Here is a 15,154-nt window from a genome sequence, read left to right on the forward strand (position 1 = left end):
AATATGAAAGGAGGGGGTGTGGGTTTGGAAGTCAGAGGATCTGGGTTCTAGTCCTAACTCAGCCAGTGACCTGCTTGTGTGACCTTGAGCAAGTGACTTAATCTCTCAAAACCTCAGGTTCCTCATCTATAAAATGGGGATCATTGTACCTGCCTGTCACAGCAGAGATGCCGTGAAGACAAAAATGAGAGGAGTAAAATGAAAACACTTAGAAAAACCAGAGCTTATATAATATAGAAGAATATATGCACACATATATAAATCTATGAATGCAATTCATATTCAAGGTATTAAAAATATCAGTTGTGAGTGTTAATGTCCTTTTGTCAATTTTCAACTTTAATGCTAAACCTGAAAGCATATGTGAATGAACAATTTGACTACTGTGAATCCCACAGAGCATCAAGTTGTTAGAATCACAAACTCAAAAGTGCAATTAAAAGTAGAATTGCAATTATAGTCAATTTACTAGAAAGAGTGCCTCCCTCAAATATAACTCTAGTGTTTGATCATGTAATATGTAAGTTTGGTTAAAAATTCTTGCATTCTTTACATAGTCACAGAAGTTCTCAGGTACTTTATAAGACATTCCCATTTCATTTTTGGTACCTGGCCTTTGTGATCTGTTTTATCAAAGGTGTAGCATGTAGTTTTTATTTGGTTTCTATATCTATGTATGTTTACGCATAGTGTATCATGCCACTCATGAGAATTAAGTGTCTAAACAAATGAATGATTAGACAGTCCTAACTAACCGATAACCTATTGCTGAAACTGTCCAGTTGCCCCTGACGCTTGAAATTTTTAAACTTGTAATTTTTGTGTCATTTTGCTAATCATGAACTGAATCAGAGGTTTCTCACAGCATTGATTTCTGTTTTCAGTGATACTTACGGCATTGGCTGGAATGGCAGGCCAGGAATCCGGCAGAGCAGGTTGGCAGTTACTAGCTCCTTGCTCGATAAAGATGGAATATTTGTTAATTCAACCAACAGCAAGCTCTTGGAGAGAGCCCATGGAATTCTCATGTAAGTATACTAGGGAAGATTATAGGTATCATGAACGTTGAACTATTAAAAATCCACATAAAGTTAAGTGGTAAGATTTTTCTTTTTCTTTTTAGTTTTACAGAAAAGGAAAGGAAACCTATTTTATGCTCTTTTTTTTTAATGAAAATGTTCATCAGAACAAAGCATGCACACAAAATCGTAAATAGAAAACATGATCACCCACAGAAGCAGCTTGTCGGGTGATCTACCTGCTAGCAAAGTTTTTCAGTTTTGCTCAAGAGGTTCCTTTCTAAAAGAGTGGTAGTAAAATAGTACCCAAGTGTTGCTAGCAGTGTTATTCGAGATCCTATTTCCTAGGTCTAAGAGGAATAAAACATGAGACTGGTCTTCGCGGAATCTACAGTGGGACACAGGATAAACACAAAGTTATAGAGAGCAAAAAGTAAAAAAGGAAATGTACATATCTATAATTCTATTTATTTATATCAATGCCTGTTTACTTGTTTTACTGTATATATATTACACTGAAGGGATGAATTCTTACTCATTTTTTTATAATATTTGTTAAGCTTTTACTATGTACCAGCCACTGTATTAAACGGTATGGTAGATACAAGCTAAACTGATTGGACACGGTCCATGCCCCACAGTTTTAATCTCACTTTACAGATGAGGTTATTGAGACACAGTGAAGTGACTTACCCTAGGTCACACAGCGACAAGTGGTGGAGCTTTGCTCTACCCTTGCTCTCCCCCTTCCCCCCAGCACCATAGCACTTGTGTTATATATGTACATATCTATAATTTTATTTATTTATATCAATGCCTGTTTACCTGTTTTAATGTGTATATCTATAATTCTATGTATTTATATTGATGCCTGTTTACTTGTTTTAATATCTGTCTCCCCACTTCTAGACTGCAAGCCCATTATGGGTAGGGATTGTCTCTCTCTGTCGCCGAATTGTACTTTACAAGCGCTTAGTATAATGCTCTGCACACAATAAGTGCTCAATAAATCCGATTGAATGAATGAGCTGGGTCTACAATCCAAGTCCTCTGACTTACAGCCTAGCTGGGGAGATGTAAGCTAAAATAAAGTACAGATAGGAACAAGTGGCGAGATTATATAAGATGTATGTAATTGCTAAGGGGCTTGTATTTAAATGCTTAGGGAAGGTAAAAGGGCTGAAGTGGCATTTGGAGGATATAAAGTAGAGGGATTAGAGATTTCTTGGGGAAGGCCTCTGGGAGGAGACGTGATTTTGAAAGGGCTCTGAAGAAGGGTGAGGTGAAGGAGGAGGCCGTTCCAGGCAAGAGGAAGAGTTTAAATAAGAGTTCAGCAGTGGGAAAGGTCAAAACAAGGCACATTGAGTTGTTATCTTGAGAGGAATAAGGTGTAAATACTGGGGCTTAGTGGGAGAGAAAACTGAATAGATGAGAGAGCTGATTCAGAGACCAGGTTGTCCCTAAAGCCAGCAGTCAGGAGTCCCTGCTTGATGTGGAGAGAAAGGACAACCATTGGAGGTATTCGAGAAGTAGGGAGATTTGCAAAGAATGACATTTTAGAACAGTGATTTAGTTCTTAGAGCGAAGTACAGGCTGGCGAGGGGAAAGACAGGAAGCAGGGAAGATCAGCGAGGCAGCTGATACAGAAGTCAAAAACAGGCTGTGGCAATTGTGGAGAGGAAAGGGTGGATTCTAGGGAAGGGAAGAACTAGCAGGATTTGGTGACTGAATGTGGGGGTTGAAAGAGACAGAAGAATTGAGGATAATGCCAAGATTACAGGTGTGAGAAGCGGGGAGGGTGGTAAGGTGGTGTCAACAATGATGGAAAAATTAGATGAGAGGATTTGGGAGAGAAGGTGAGTTCAGTTTTGGATATGTTAAGTTTGAGCTACCTGGGGGACATCTGTGTAGAACTGTCTTGGGGGCAGGTTGAGATGTGAGATTGTAGAGAAGTCGTGGTTAGCAAAATAGATTTGGGAATTACCCAGCAAAGTAAATGAATTGATAGAGAAGGGTATGTATACAGAATCTTGAGGGACACTCCCACCCCCCACTGTTAGAAGGTGGGAGGCAGAGGAAAAACCACAGAAGGAGATGAAACAACCAGAGCTGTAAGAAGAGTGCTGTATCAGAAAAATCAAGGTAGATAGCGTTCTCAGGAGAATGGAGTGATCCATTTTGTCACAGGCAGTGAGGAGGCTAAGGACAGTGTTGAGTCAATTGCATTTGGTGAGTAGGTCATTAGTGACCTTGGAGAGAGCAGTCCTAATGTAGTGAAGAGAGTGGAAAATTGATCGTAGAGAGTCCAAAAGGGATTTGGAGAAGAGGAAGTGGAGTCATTTGGGTGTCTACAACTCTTTTGAGGAATTAGAACAGGAAGGATATGAAGCGATAACTGAGTGATACAGTGGGGTCTGGATTTTTTTTTAATGGGGCATGGGTGTGTTTGGAGGCCACAGGGAAGAAACTGTCAGAGAATGTGACGGAATGTGAAGGTGGGGTTATGGAGGGAAGAAGAGTGAAGTCAAGTGTAGACAAGGAGAAGTAATGTTTCTGAGAGTGAGAGAGGGCAGAGTTATAGCAAGTAAGAACAAATTTGAAGTGGCCAAAGTCAGACTGATGCATGGATTTCTGCCAACGATGCATACCTATAGAGGTGATCTGGGGCTGGGATGTGGTGATGCAAGATTGGCAAAGGGCCATGAAGCAAGAGAGTAGATTTGGACGAAGAGGGTGGATTTGAAAGTGTGGATTTGTGTATTGAGAGAGGAGATTAGGTAGAGACTCCAAATGAGGCATGATGCCCTGGGATAAGTAATAATGTTAAACGCTTACTAGGTACAAAGCACACTTCTAAGTGCTGGGGAGGATACAAGGTGATCAGGTTGTCCCACGTGGGACTCACAGTATTAATCCCCATTTTACAGTTGAGGGAACTGAGGCACAGAGAAGTGAAGTGACTTGTTCAAAGTCACACAACTGACAAGCAACGGAGCTGGGATTTGAACAATTGACCTCTAACTCCCCAGCCCATGTTCTTTCCACTGAGCCACGCTGCTTCTCTATGGACCTAGAGGTCAGAGAGATCTGAGTGGGGAGAAAACAGTTTTACAGGGAGGAAGATCATGAGAAAGAAGGCAGGTTAGGATGCTGTAGTCAGAGAGTGATTTTTAGCATTAGTAAACATAGAAATTGTGCACTGACCTGTGTTGGTAAGAACTGTCATGACCAAGTTAGTGAATGGGTGGAGGAGGAGTGGAGCAGCCAGCCTCCGGAATTGAGGAGTCAGAAGACGTGGGAGGCAGGGAGGTCATTGGAGATGACCCCGTGGATATTGATGTTTCCAAGGATCAGGGCAGGGGAGGAAAAGAAGAGACGAAAGGGGAGTGAGGCATTGAAACCACTCAGAAAATTGCATTTGAGGCCAGGGGTGGGTGGGGGGGAAATAGATAACAGCAACTAGTAATTACTAGTCTAAATTACTCTTTTCTTGTGTGTGTTTTATCTCTTCAGGAGAAATAAGAACTTTAAAGCCAAACATATTCTTCCAAAAGTGAGTAGAATGTGGATATAATTTTACTGTTTCAAAGGGGCTTTGAAAAATTGCCTTATATTAATTGTATATACCAAGCCAGAGAAAAGAGAACTATTATCTTAGCTGCATAATTATTTTCACTGCATTGGTTGCCAGCAAATTCTGAAAACAAATCTTCAAAAAAAATATTATCCTAATAGAGCTACAGTATGAAAGACTTTTGGAAACAAAAATCTTAGTCTAAATATCAATCTCAAATGTAGCTGTTTCCCTTTGTGATAGAGCACAAGGTGAGTGGTTGGTCAGATTCATCAAAATCTGCAGACACTGCTACATTAAGTTCAAACCCTTCTTTTCTCTAAATTCAATTCAGTGAGTTGTCTGGTTATCAAAGGTGTGAGATTGAAGTGAAGTAACGTGACGATACACTCATCTCATGTTCTTATAAGTTCCTCATTTGACTGAGAGCTTCTCGTGGGCAGGGAACATGTCTGCCAACTCCACTGTATTGTACTCTCCTTGCATTTAGAAAGGGTTCTGCACACAGTAAGTGCCACTGTCTGACTGTGGGTTGAATTTCAGTATCAGGGGGTAGCTGCTAACGTGTGAGTGAATTTTGTCTTTAAAACTGCAATTTGTAAACAGGATCATGTGAAATTTTTTCCCCCATTTTTGAATCTGAAAGAATCTGTGAAAACTGGAGTCTCTTCTACAGCAGTCTTTGCTTCTCAGTGAAAATTTAAATACTGTTGATCTCGTTAATTAGTACCCTTAAAGTCAAGCTGTGAAGTACACCTCTTGGTGTTCCTGCTGCTGCCTGTTTTCACTGAATCCCAACAATAGAGAAACTACTGATTGCAAAAAAAAAATCTGCTGGGTCAAGAACATTTCATTTTTTCAAGTGGCTGTGTTTCACATGGTCTAGTGAACCGTATCAGTTGTTCTCTACAAGGAAAGTATTTGGATTATTTAGCAGCAAGTTCCTTGCCTGTTATTGCAGGAAATATTCAGAAATGCGCATCAGATCTAGGTTCACTGACAGAAGGTAAAGTCATTCTGTTGAAAATAATGCAGTGTCCATGCTTCATACTATCTCTAAAGTTACTGTCCTATAACGACCATTGCACTAAATACACTGTATAAATTTTAGAAGTCATCCAGAGGCATTTGGCATTTTACTTTCTGGAACTCAGCAGAATTTAATAGAAAGTATTTTAGGTAGAACAATGTTGGCAGGAAAATTGACTCTCGAAGTCCAGGCCAATTCTTCATAAATATGAGTGTTTGGTACAGTACTGTACAGAGAGTAAGCATTCAATAAATATCATTGATTGATTGAACAGTCTAAGAATTGTATTCCTTTTTCTTCCACAGCACTTACTAGAGGTGAAGTCTTTAAAGCATCTCACCAACCTGACACTACAGGATCGCATCACCAAGTCTCTTCTTCACCTGCATAAGAAAAAGAAACCACCCAGCATTAGTGCCCAATTTCAGGTCAGTCACTACATTACCTACTCCAATTTGAAACTGTAACCTTCAGAGTAGCTTTGCAAAGTATTAGGATCTTGAAGTAGCTGAATAAGAAAACAACATATCGGTACAAAACTCATATATACAAATGCTTTAGGAAAGATCTAGAATTTTTGAGAAGGGCTCTAAAAATGAGGACAGAAGAAAAATAATGAACTAACTTCATTTTCAAAATCTATATTTACATATATGTATAGCTATATAAATATATAAATATACGTATATTTCAGTTATCACAAAAAAGTTTGAAATCTTGGGAAAGGGGCAGTTACTCTCAGTGTGAAAGGAAAGGTAATTTGAATCTAGTAGTAGTGCAAATCTTCACAGAATCCAAAATAGCAGCATTCTAAAATAGCTTCATTAAATGCAGAATTAAATCTCTTCTCTCCATTTCTATTCCTATCCTAAACTTTAGCTGACTATTAAGAATCTCTATGTGTATGAAATTTTAGAGAAATGAGAGAACCAATACAAGACGAGCTAGGGCTTTGCTCAGGTCTTATCTTACCAAGAAGTAATTGTTATCAGAAGCCTGCCACCTCAAACGTTTTCCAAGTTAGAAACTATGATCTAAGTGATGATTCAGAACTCCTGAACAGGTTCAGCAGCTTTGACTGTTGGGTAATATATTTCTGTATTCATTGGCTTGCCTCTTTGTTCAAGAAAGTTGAATAAAGGGTGTGTTTCTGATAAACTACAAAGTGTGTGGTAGTGGGGAGTCATACTTTTCAGACATAGAGGGCCTTTACTGCAAGTGATTACAAATGTATTTTAACTAGCCATCTCACATGGACTAACACGTCTTTCTGCAGTCACAGATTGGGATTATTTAGAAGGATTAAGGAAATCATATTCCACATTCCCGATCGGGCATAATTCAAACAGAGAACAATTAGAATAAGGACTCTTTACCTCCATCATCACCTCGGCCCAGCTTTCTGAATTGTTTATTGTTATATATAATGGGAAAATGATTAACCATCTACACAGGATTACTTATCAGCCCCCCCCCCCCCCACACACACCCAAAAGCAGGTTTGTCTCCAACAGACCCTATTAAAATCCAAGAGTTTATTAGCCCAGACATTTTTAGATCCCTCCCTTTAAAGAGAGAGGTTAATATACATTTGGTAATTGTGGTATAATTGTGAAAATGATATGTCTGGTTCAAGTGTATAAGCCTAAAGATTTTTAGGTTCCCTTCCTTTACAGAGAATTGGGCAGTATACCCATTGGCTGTTTGGAAATGTGATTGTTAAAATTCAGTCCGGTTGAAGTGCTGGTGTCACTTTTATTTCAGTTAATTCAAAGTGGGTTAGCTATCCTTTTTGAGGAACTCATCCCACTCTCTTTTAACTGTACTAAGTCAGTACTAACTTAGTACTAACTAGTTACAGTTTAATTTTAACTGTACTAAGTGCTTGGAAAACGCAATTTGGCAACAGACATAATCCCTACCCAACGGGCTCACAGTCTAAAAGGGGGGGGATTCTAATTCTCATTCTAATAAGAAGCAGCGTGACCTAGTTGAGAGAGCACAGGCCTGGGAGTCAGAGGATCTGCTTTCCAATCCTGGCTCTGCCAAATGCTTGCTGTGTATCCTTGGGCAAGCCATTTAACTGCTCTGAGCCTCAGTTCTCCTGTTCTCCCTCCTACTTTGGGTGGGAGCCCCATGTGGGACAGGGACTGTGTCCAACCACTTAATGTGTATCTACCCCAGCACTTAGACCAGTGTTTGGCACATAGTAAGTCCTTAACAAATACCGTAAAAAAGTGTGTGTTGCATTCTGCTAAGCCTGCATTAAGGACAACCCGTGCAATCATCCTCATGCCACCTGCTGTGTGCATGAGAAGTTTCTTCTGATCATGTGGCATGCCTAGCTTAAACAGATTTGCACTGTCAAAAGAATATCCCCTAATCTCTGACATCATTGTAACCAAAATGTGCAGTGAAAGCTTAAGTTTATGGGGCTCACAACATGATCTAGCGGAAAGAGCACAAGCCTGGGAATCAGAGGACCTGGGTTCTAATCCCAGCTCCATTTCTGGTCTGCTGTGTGTCCTTGGGGAAGTCACTTCACTTCTCTGTGCCAGGTACCCCATCTGTAAAATGGGATTAAGACTGTGAGCCCCACGTGGCTGTGTCCAACCTGATTAAATCAACCCCAGCACGTAGCACAGTGCCTGGCACATAGTAACCATATAACAAATGTCATAAAATAAGTTACGGCAGAACGACAGCATTCTAACCCAAAACGTGTAGTGAAAAAATGGGTTATGGCAGTACAAAGTGTATGACAAAAATCAATTGTATTTATTAAGCACCTACTGTGTGGAGAGCACTGTACTGAGCACTTGGGAGAGTACAATTAACAGTATAATAGACACAACCCAGCCCAAAATGAGCTTACAATCTAGAAGGGGAGACTACACATATTAAAGCAAAAAATGCACTAAGAATATCTCACATTCATAATTACTTCAATGCAATCATAATTACTTGTGCGTCAATGCTCCGTTGTGTTTAGTAGCTTAAAATGTAAATAACTCAGAAGTGATTTTACTGTCACCGTAAAGAAGTATAACTTTTTAATTGCTTTAAACTTTCATCACTTACAAACACAAGCCACCTTTTCCTGCATAACAGAGTCAGAATTATGATATTCTGTGACATTTCTAATTTGATTCTACTACCCTTCTTCACTGCGCAGAATCTAAAATGATTAAGCATTGAAAGCAAGGTATATCATTTATTGAGAGAAATGGACAGCACAAGAGTGAATCAGTAGGACATGTAACTATAAAAGTAAATCATAAAGAGTTTAAAGGAATGCTGGCTAGAAATGAAGCACTCAATAAATACGATTGAATAAATGTTTGCTTTGTTTTAGAGAAAGAACGAAATGTCTTCCGGGGATCAAATATCCTATTGCACATACCAAACTGAACTCATCTCTCCTCCTAAAGCTACTCCTCCTCCTAACTTCCCTCTCAATGTCAACATCGGTGTGACCAAACACCAATGTGATGTTCTGCCCATAGTAGACCCCCAGTAAATATCAGTGATGATGCAAGAGAAATTGCACTATATCTTAAGAAAATCCACCTGTAACAATGCTTTTGGCACTACTGTCAACTCTCTCCATTTAACCTACAATTATGAGGCACTCTGAGTTTTTGTAAATACTTGAGGGTAGGGGAAAGCGCATACTCAGGTTAGTGGACTGTAGAAAAGATGTTGGTCCTGTCTTTTATGGGTTTTGGAACTTTGATTTAGAAATGGACCCAATCATATTTAGTAACATCTGCACAGTACACTTCACTGTTCAGAGGGAGGAATTTCCTTTTTATATCCTGCACATGGTTCTGTTTATACCAAGCTTTTTATAGTTCAAAAGGAAGCTGTTAGCAATTGAGTTTCTACAAAACGTATTCTGCCACCAGCTCCCCAATGTTCTTAGATATATTGTCCAGCTGTGTCCCTCATTATAAGACATTTTTGTCGGGCTTTGAGTCTCCTGCCTGAGAAGAAGGAAATGCCTCCAAAGTCCAACCCTCAGCTGGTGTACAGACTTGCTTCCTCAAGTCTGTGTATCGAAGGAACAGGCGTAGCTAGTTGTTTTTCTTTTTAACACACCCTGACAAACACACACAGTTATGCCCCCTGCCAAAACCCAAAAATTTAAAGGGAAATAGTCTAGGTAAATAGATGGGCAGGTTACGTAAATAGATGCACGCGTCGGAGCTTGGTAAAACCTATTTCCAATGTCATTGGCACTTTTTTCAGCTATAGTCACGTGCATAATAACGTTCTCGACTAGGAATCCTTAAGCAGGAGATCCATGTATGTAAATAAATAATCACCGTGTCCTGAAATGTTCATCCGTATTGGCTAGAAAAGATGGCATCTTGGTAGCTGGAATATTTTCTAATCAGTTATTCTAGGTAAGCAAAAGCACAATTCATATTTCACCTTAATTTTGTTGTAGGCAATTCAATAATCCTTTCAGAATCAAATCAACATTATCATGGGCTCAGAGAGAGCAACCATAGCGTCATTAAAAGCCTTGAATCCTCAATTGCAAATATGATGAAGATAAATGCTTGCTCATTTTCCTTTGTGGTTTTTTTGTTTGTTTCATAGTTTCTACTGCACTTATTCCTACCTTTTCTGATTCTCTGATTAGGGGCCTATATCATTTTAGCTTTTTAGAATGCCAGCTGAGACTCAAGTTATTAGAGCTACTGCAGCAGAGTAACAACTCTCACTCATTCAGTTGTATTTATTGAGCGCTTACTGTGTGCAGAGCACTCTACTATAGGTCCCTCAACCTCAGTCCGAATGTGTGCAACTGATCCTCTCAGTCTTAGCCTTAGGCTAAGATTTCAGTGCCCTTAGATGTGTGTGAAATCAGCTGCAGAGGCATGATGACTTAGCCACAGGATGCCCTCCTGATAATGAAATCTCTTATTTCCTGTGGATCCAAAAAGTGGAACTCGGCTAATTTCCATTTTATACTTTTCTCAAGGCCAGGGTTGATTTTGTGTGTTATCATCCCACAAGAAAGCAGGTATCAATTCTGTGAATTCAGTGAAATTCCATGGGCCTTTTTAGATGACGAATTTCTTTTGTTTATTCTTTTGAATGTACCAAAGCTTTAGCCGATGCCCCGACTAGTCCTCTTCCAGGATCTGTACTATTAGCCCCTTAGGGAGTAGATGGGGAATAAATTTAAATAATCAATTAACTTCCAGAAAACTTTGTTTTCAGAATTTGTCTCTGGTTCCTCTGATTTCCTGAAAGATAATTTTCAACTGAGCATGAATAGCATAGTGATGCTAGGCAAGAAAACCTTCTACTGATATTATTACTTCACACTGTTACACTTTTCTAAGAATTTGGAGTTTTGCAATAATCCTTCTGTAAGGAATTCTTCCATAGTTTTGTGGGGATATCTCATTCTGCTAGAAATATGAAAATTTTCCTTAAATAGTCATCATTTTACTGATCAGTGGCATCTTGCATTTGAAAAAAAAATCCTGTAACATAGTTGCATTTAACAGGACCAGCCTTTATTCATTCATTCAATAGTATTTATTGAGCACTTATTATGTGCAGAGCACTGTACTAAGCACTTGGAGTGTACAATTCGGCAACAGATAGAGACAATCCCTGCCCAGTAATGGGCTCACAGTCTAAACGGGGGAGACAGACAGCAAAGCAAAACAGAACAAAACAAAACATCATCAAGATAAATAGAATGATAGAGATATACACGCCATTAACAAAATAAATAGGGTAATATATACAAATATGCACAGTGCTGAGAGGAGGGAAAGAGGGAAGAGCAGAGGGCGGGAGGGGGGAATGGGGAGGGGAGGAGGAGCAGAGGGAAGGGGGGACTCAGTCTGGGAAGGCCTCCTGGAGGAGGTGAGCTTTTAGTAGGGCTTTGAAGAGGGCAAGAGAGTTAGTTTGGTGGAGATGAGGAGGGAGGGCATTCCAGGACAGCGGGAGGATTTGGGCCAGGGGTCGACGGTGGGATAGGCGTGAACGGGGGACAGGAGGTGAGCGGCAGAGGAGCAGAGTGTGCGGGGTGGGCAGTAGAAAGAGAGAAGGGAGGTGAGGTAGGGGGCAAGGTGACGGAGAGCTTTGAAGCCAAGAGTGAGGGGTTTTTGTTTCATGCGAAGGTTGATAGGCAAATAGGTGAATTGAAAATTGTTGGGTAATAGACCTGGCGATAGTGATTTCACAGGATCACCCTGGAAAATTTTTTTCCTAGGCGAAGTGGATTTCGAAGGCAGTTTGTTCTTTACCCTGGAACACAAAGGAGAGGAAGTTTGTTCACAAGTGTTATGAGTAAATTCAGAATATGCCATGTAACTTTAAGCTTCAATTATTTCCAAAAATGAATTGTTCTGGCAGCCGAGCAACTTCCCTGTTGGTGGCTTAAGAAAATGTTGCCCTTCCCTGGGATTTAAACCTTGTAGAGATTACATGCTGATTGTCTTTGGCCTTCAGTTAAAGCAATGAGAAAATATACGTAGCTTGCTACTCTTTTTCTGGGAGGACCAGCTGCCTTCCTAATAAAAGAAGTTTTCTTCCCCTCAGACTATATGTATCCCCAACTTTATCTTTTGGGGAAGGAAATTAGGATTTGTGCTTCTATTTTTCTCTGTTCATCAGGGCTGGAAAAAACTCTGTATTTAATTGTGTCCTCTTGTTCTGCAGGTCTCCTTGAACAAACTGATGGAGACGTTGGGTCAAGCCGAGCCTTATTTTGTCAAATGTATTCGATCCAATGCTGAAAAGGTAAATAAAAAATCAGTAAATGAACAGGTCGTCCACCACTCAGACCAACCTAGACTGTTGCAAACCACGTTTTAGCTAGTGCAAAAAGTTGAACAAGGGGAAATAATACCACATCTGGTTGGGAAGGTGGAGCCGTTTTCATTTACGTAATAGTCATTTTATCACACTGAAGTCTGGCGACCAAAATGTTACTATTCTTAGAGTGCAACCTTAGTTCGTCTGGTTTGGAAACAATCTCCCCTTTTTTTCTTTTTTGAATGGTATTTGTTAAGCACTTACTATTTGCTAGTGGTTGTACTAAGTGCTGGGTTAGATTCAAGGTTGGACACAGTCCATGTCCCATTTGGGGCTCACAGTCTTAATCCCCATTTTACGAATGAGGTAGCTGAGGCACAGGGAAATTAAGTGACTTGCCCAAGGTCACACAGCAGATAAGTGAAGGAGCTGGGATTAGAACCCAGGTCCTCTTAATCCCTGGCCCTTGTTCTTTTCACTAAGCTACTCTCCTCTGCAAAGTATTCTGAGAATTTCTCATAATGAGAAAATTGTGACACATTATAAATTTTCTAAAATTCCCATCATGTTTCCTGCCTTTTCACTGAATGAGACTTTGCAAATTAGTTATGGTATTTATTAGGCTCTTTTTGCAGAATACTTGGGATGGTTCATGATAAACCAATCAGGTATAGAGAGAGGTAGGGAGAGCTTGAAAGACACTTGAAACATGCCAATTTCATCCTTGATTTCAATGATTAAAAGCAAACTAAGGAAAAAATGTTAATTTGTGAATGGGAAGAGTTTTGATTCCTCTGTCCAGAAGATAAACAAATCATCGATGCTGAACCATTATTATTGCTAATATGATTATAATACAGCCATGGCAGTGTAGCCTAAAGGAAAGAAAATAGGCCAGGAGTCAGAAACCCTAAATTCTCATTTTGGCTCTGCCTCTTACCTGTTATGTGACTTTGGGCAAGTCTCAACCTCTCTGTACCTCAGTTCCCTCATCTGCAGAATGGGGGTTCAATACGTGTTTCTCCCCCCGACCTTAGAGTGTGAGCGCAAGTGGGACCTGATTATGATGTGTCTACCCCAGCATGTAGTAAGTGCTTAATAAGTATGATTATTATTATTTTCATAATTATTATTTTCTGTAGGAGATTATCCCTGGAAGTAAGGGAGGTGAAAAATAGGTAGTCAGTAACTGTCAAATGTTAATAGTACCCAGCAGGGGAGTAAATATCTCAACTAAGAATAGATTGGTAGGAGGTTCTCTACAGTGCAGCCTTATCCTGGCCACCATCAAATACCTGTTTAGAACATACCTTCCCTTCCATCTTTGTCCTCTTTCTCTCCCCCACACACCCTCCTCCCCACCCAAGATCCCAGCTCCACTTTCCAGGTTGAACATTATTAGAAATGCTACTTGTTCCCTGTCCCCAGCTCTCCCCAATCTCACCATCATGTTGGACCCAGAATTTGAAAGTATCAGGACGTATATATGTAAGCGAGTGTGTTTGTGTGTTATAATGAAATCTCTGATTATAGCTGCGCAATTGTATTTGAAAAAATAATATGTATTTACTTTTTTTGCTGCCACTAACGGCCAGGTAACTCCATGGCAATGGCCAGGTTTCCCAAAATGAAAACTGACAGCTAAGATAGGAGTTAGTGCTTCTCAGCTTAACCCCAGCTCCTTCCTAACATCAAAATTATGACTGCCAGGAGGGACAGATCAGTCACTGTGCCTGAGATCCTAACCAGAATTCATCAGGCAATCGCTGTCTACCACCCTGGAAGAACATTTTCACAATTTGGAGGGGGGTTATTTTTTGTAGATGTACCTCACTCTCCATTTCATTTGGGATGAGTGTGTTTAATCGAGTTATTGGTCCTTTAAACTTTCTTTGCTTATCCTCTGTCTTTCAGTTACCCTTGAGATTCAGTGACAGCTTGGTGCTTAGGCAACTGCGATACACAGGAATGCTGGAGACCGTTCGAATTCGGCAATCTGGATACGGCTGCAAATATTCCTTTCAGGTCATGCTCTTCTAGAGTTTTATTGTTATTGGTTTTAAACAGACATTGGATTTTTCACATTTACTTAATCTCTCATTGACTCTTACCCACGCTAACAGGCATTTGGTAGTATTTAATAATTATAGTATTTGTTGAACACCTACTATGTGGCAAACACTATACCAAGTGCTGGGGTGAATACTTGAAAATTGGGTTGGATACAGTCCCTGTCCCACGTGGGGCCCACAGTCACAATCCCCATTTTACAGGTGAGGTAACTGAGGCACAGAGAAGTGAAGTGACTTGCCCAAGGTCACACAGCGGACAAGTGGCAGCGGTGAGGTTAGAACCCATAGCTCTACTGTGTTCTGTGCCTTTCTGTGTATTTAGTGAGTGCTTACCGTGTGCAGAGCTCAGTACTGAGCACTTGGGAAAATACTGTACAATAGACTTGGTAGACATGTTCCCTGTCCACATGGAGCTTGTAGTCTAGATGGGGAGGTACACATTAAGATAAATTACAGATGGAGGGGATGGGAGAGTATAAGGATATATACATAAAAGCTGTGGGGCTGGGGATGGGGTGAATATCAGGTGCTTAGAGGTGCAAAATTAGACATTCATTCAGTTGTATTTATTGAGCACTTACTGTGTGCAAAGCACTGTACTAAGCTCTTGGAAAGTACAATACAACAATAGAGAGAGACAATCCCTGCTCACAGTGGGTTTACAGTCTAG

At 40.2% G+C, this 15,154-nt stretch overlaps 1 protein-coding gene across 1 annotated transcript in view; it reads left to right on the plus strand.

The window, feature by feature from the left end:
- The window catches only part of MYO9A (myosin IXA), a 227,547-nt gene that overhangs the window by 155,595 nt on the left and 56,798 nt on the right, over positions 1 to 15,154 (plus strand). Inside the window, exons 17-21 of the mRNA XM_029065937.1 lie at positions 885 to 1,028; positions 4,533 to 4,572; positions 5,929 to 6,051; positions 12,317 to 12,397; positions 14,327 to 14,437. Coding sequence (XP_028921770.1) covers positions 885 to 1,028; positions 4,533 to 4,572; positions 5,929 to 6,051; positions 12,317 to 12,397; positions 14,327 to 14,437 — 499 coding nt within the window. The remainder of the gene's footprint in view (positions 1 to 884; positions 1,029 to 4,532; positions 4,573 to 5,928; positions 6,052 to 12,316; positions 12,398 to 14,326; positions 14,438 to 15,154) is intronic.

This window comes from Ornithorhynchus anatinus, chromosome 5 (assembly GCF_004115215.2).
Source record: "Ornithorhynchus anatinus isolate Pmale09 chromosome 5, mOrnAna1.pri.v4, whole genome shotgun sequence".
Lineage (NCBI taxonomy): Eukaryota > Metazoa > Chordata > Mammalia > Monotremata > Ornithorhynchidae > Ornithorhynchus > Ornithorhynchus anatinus.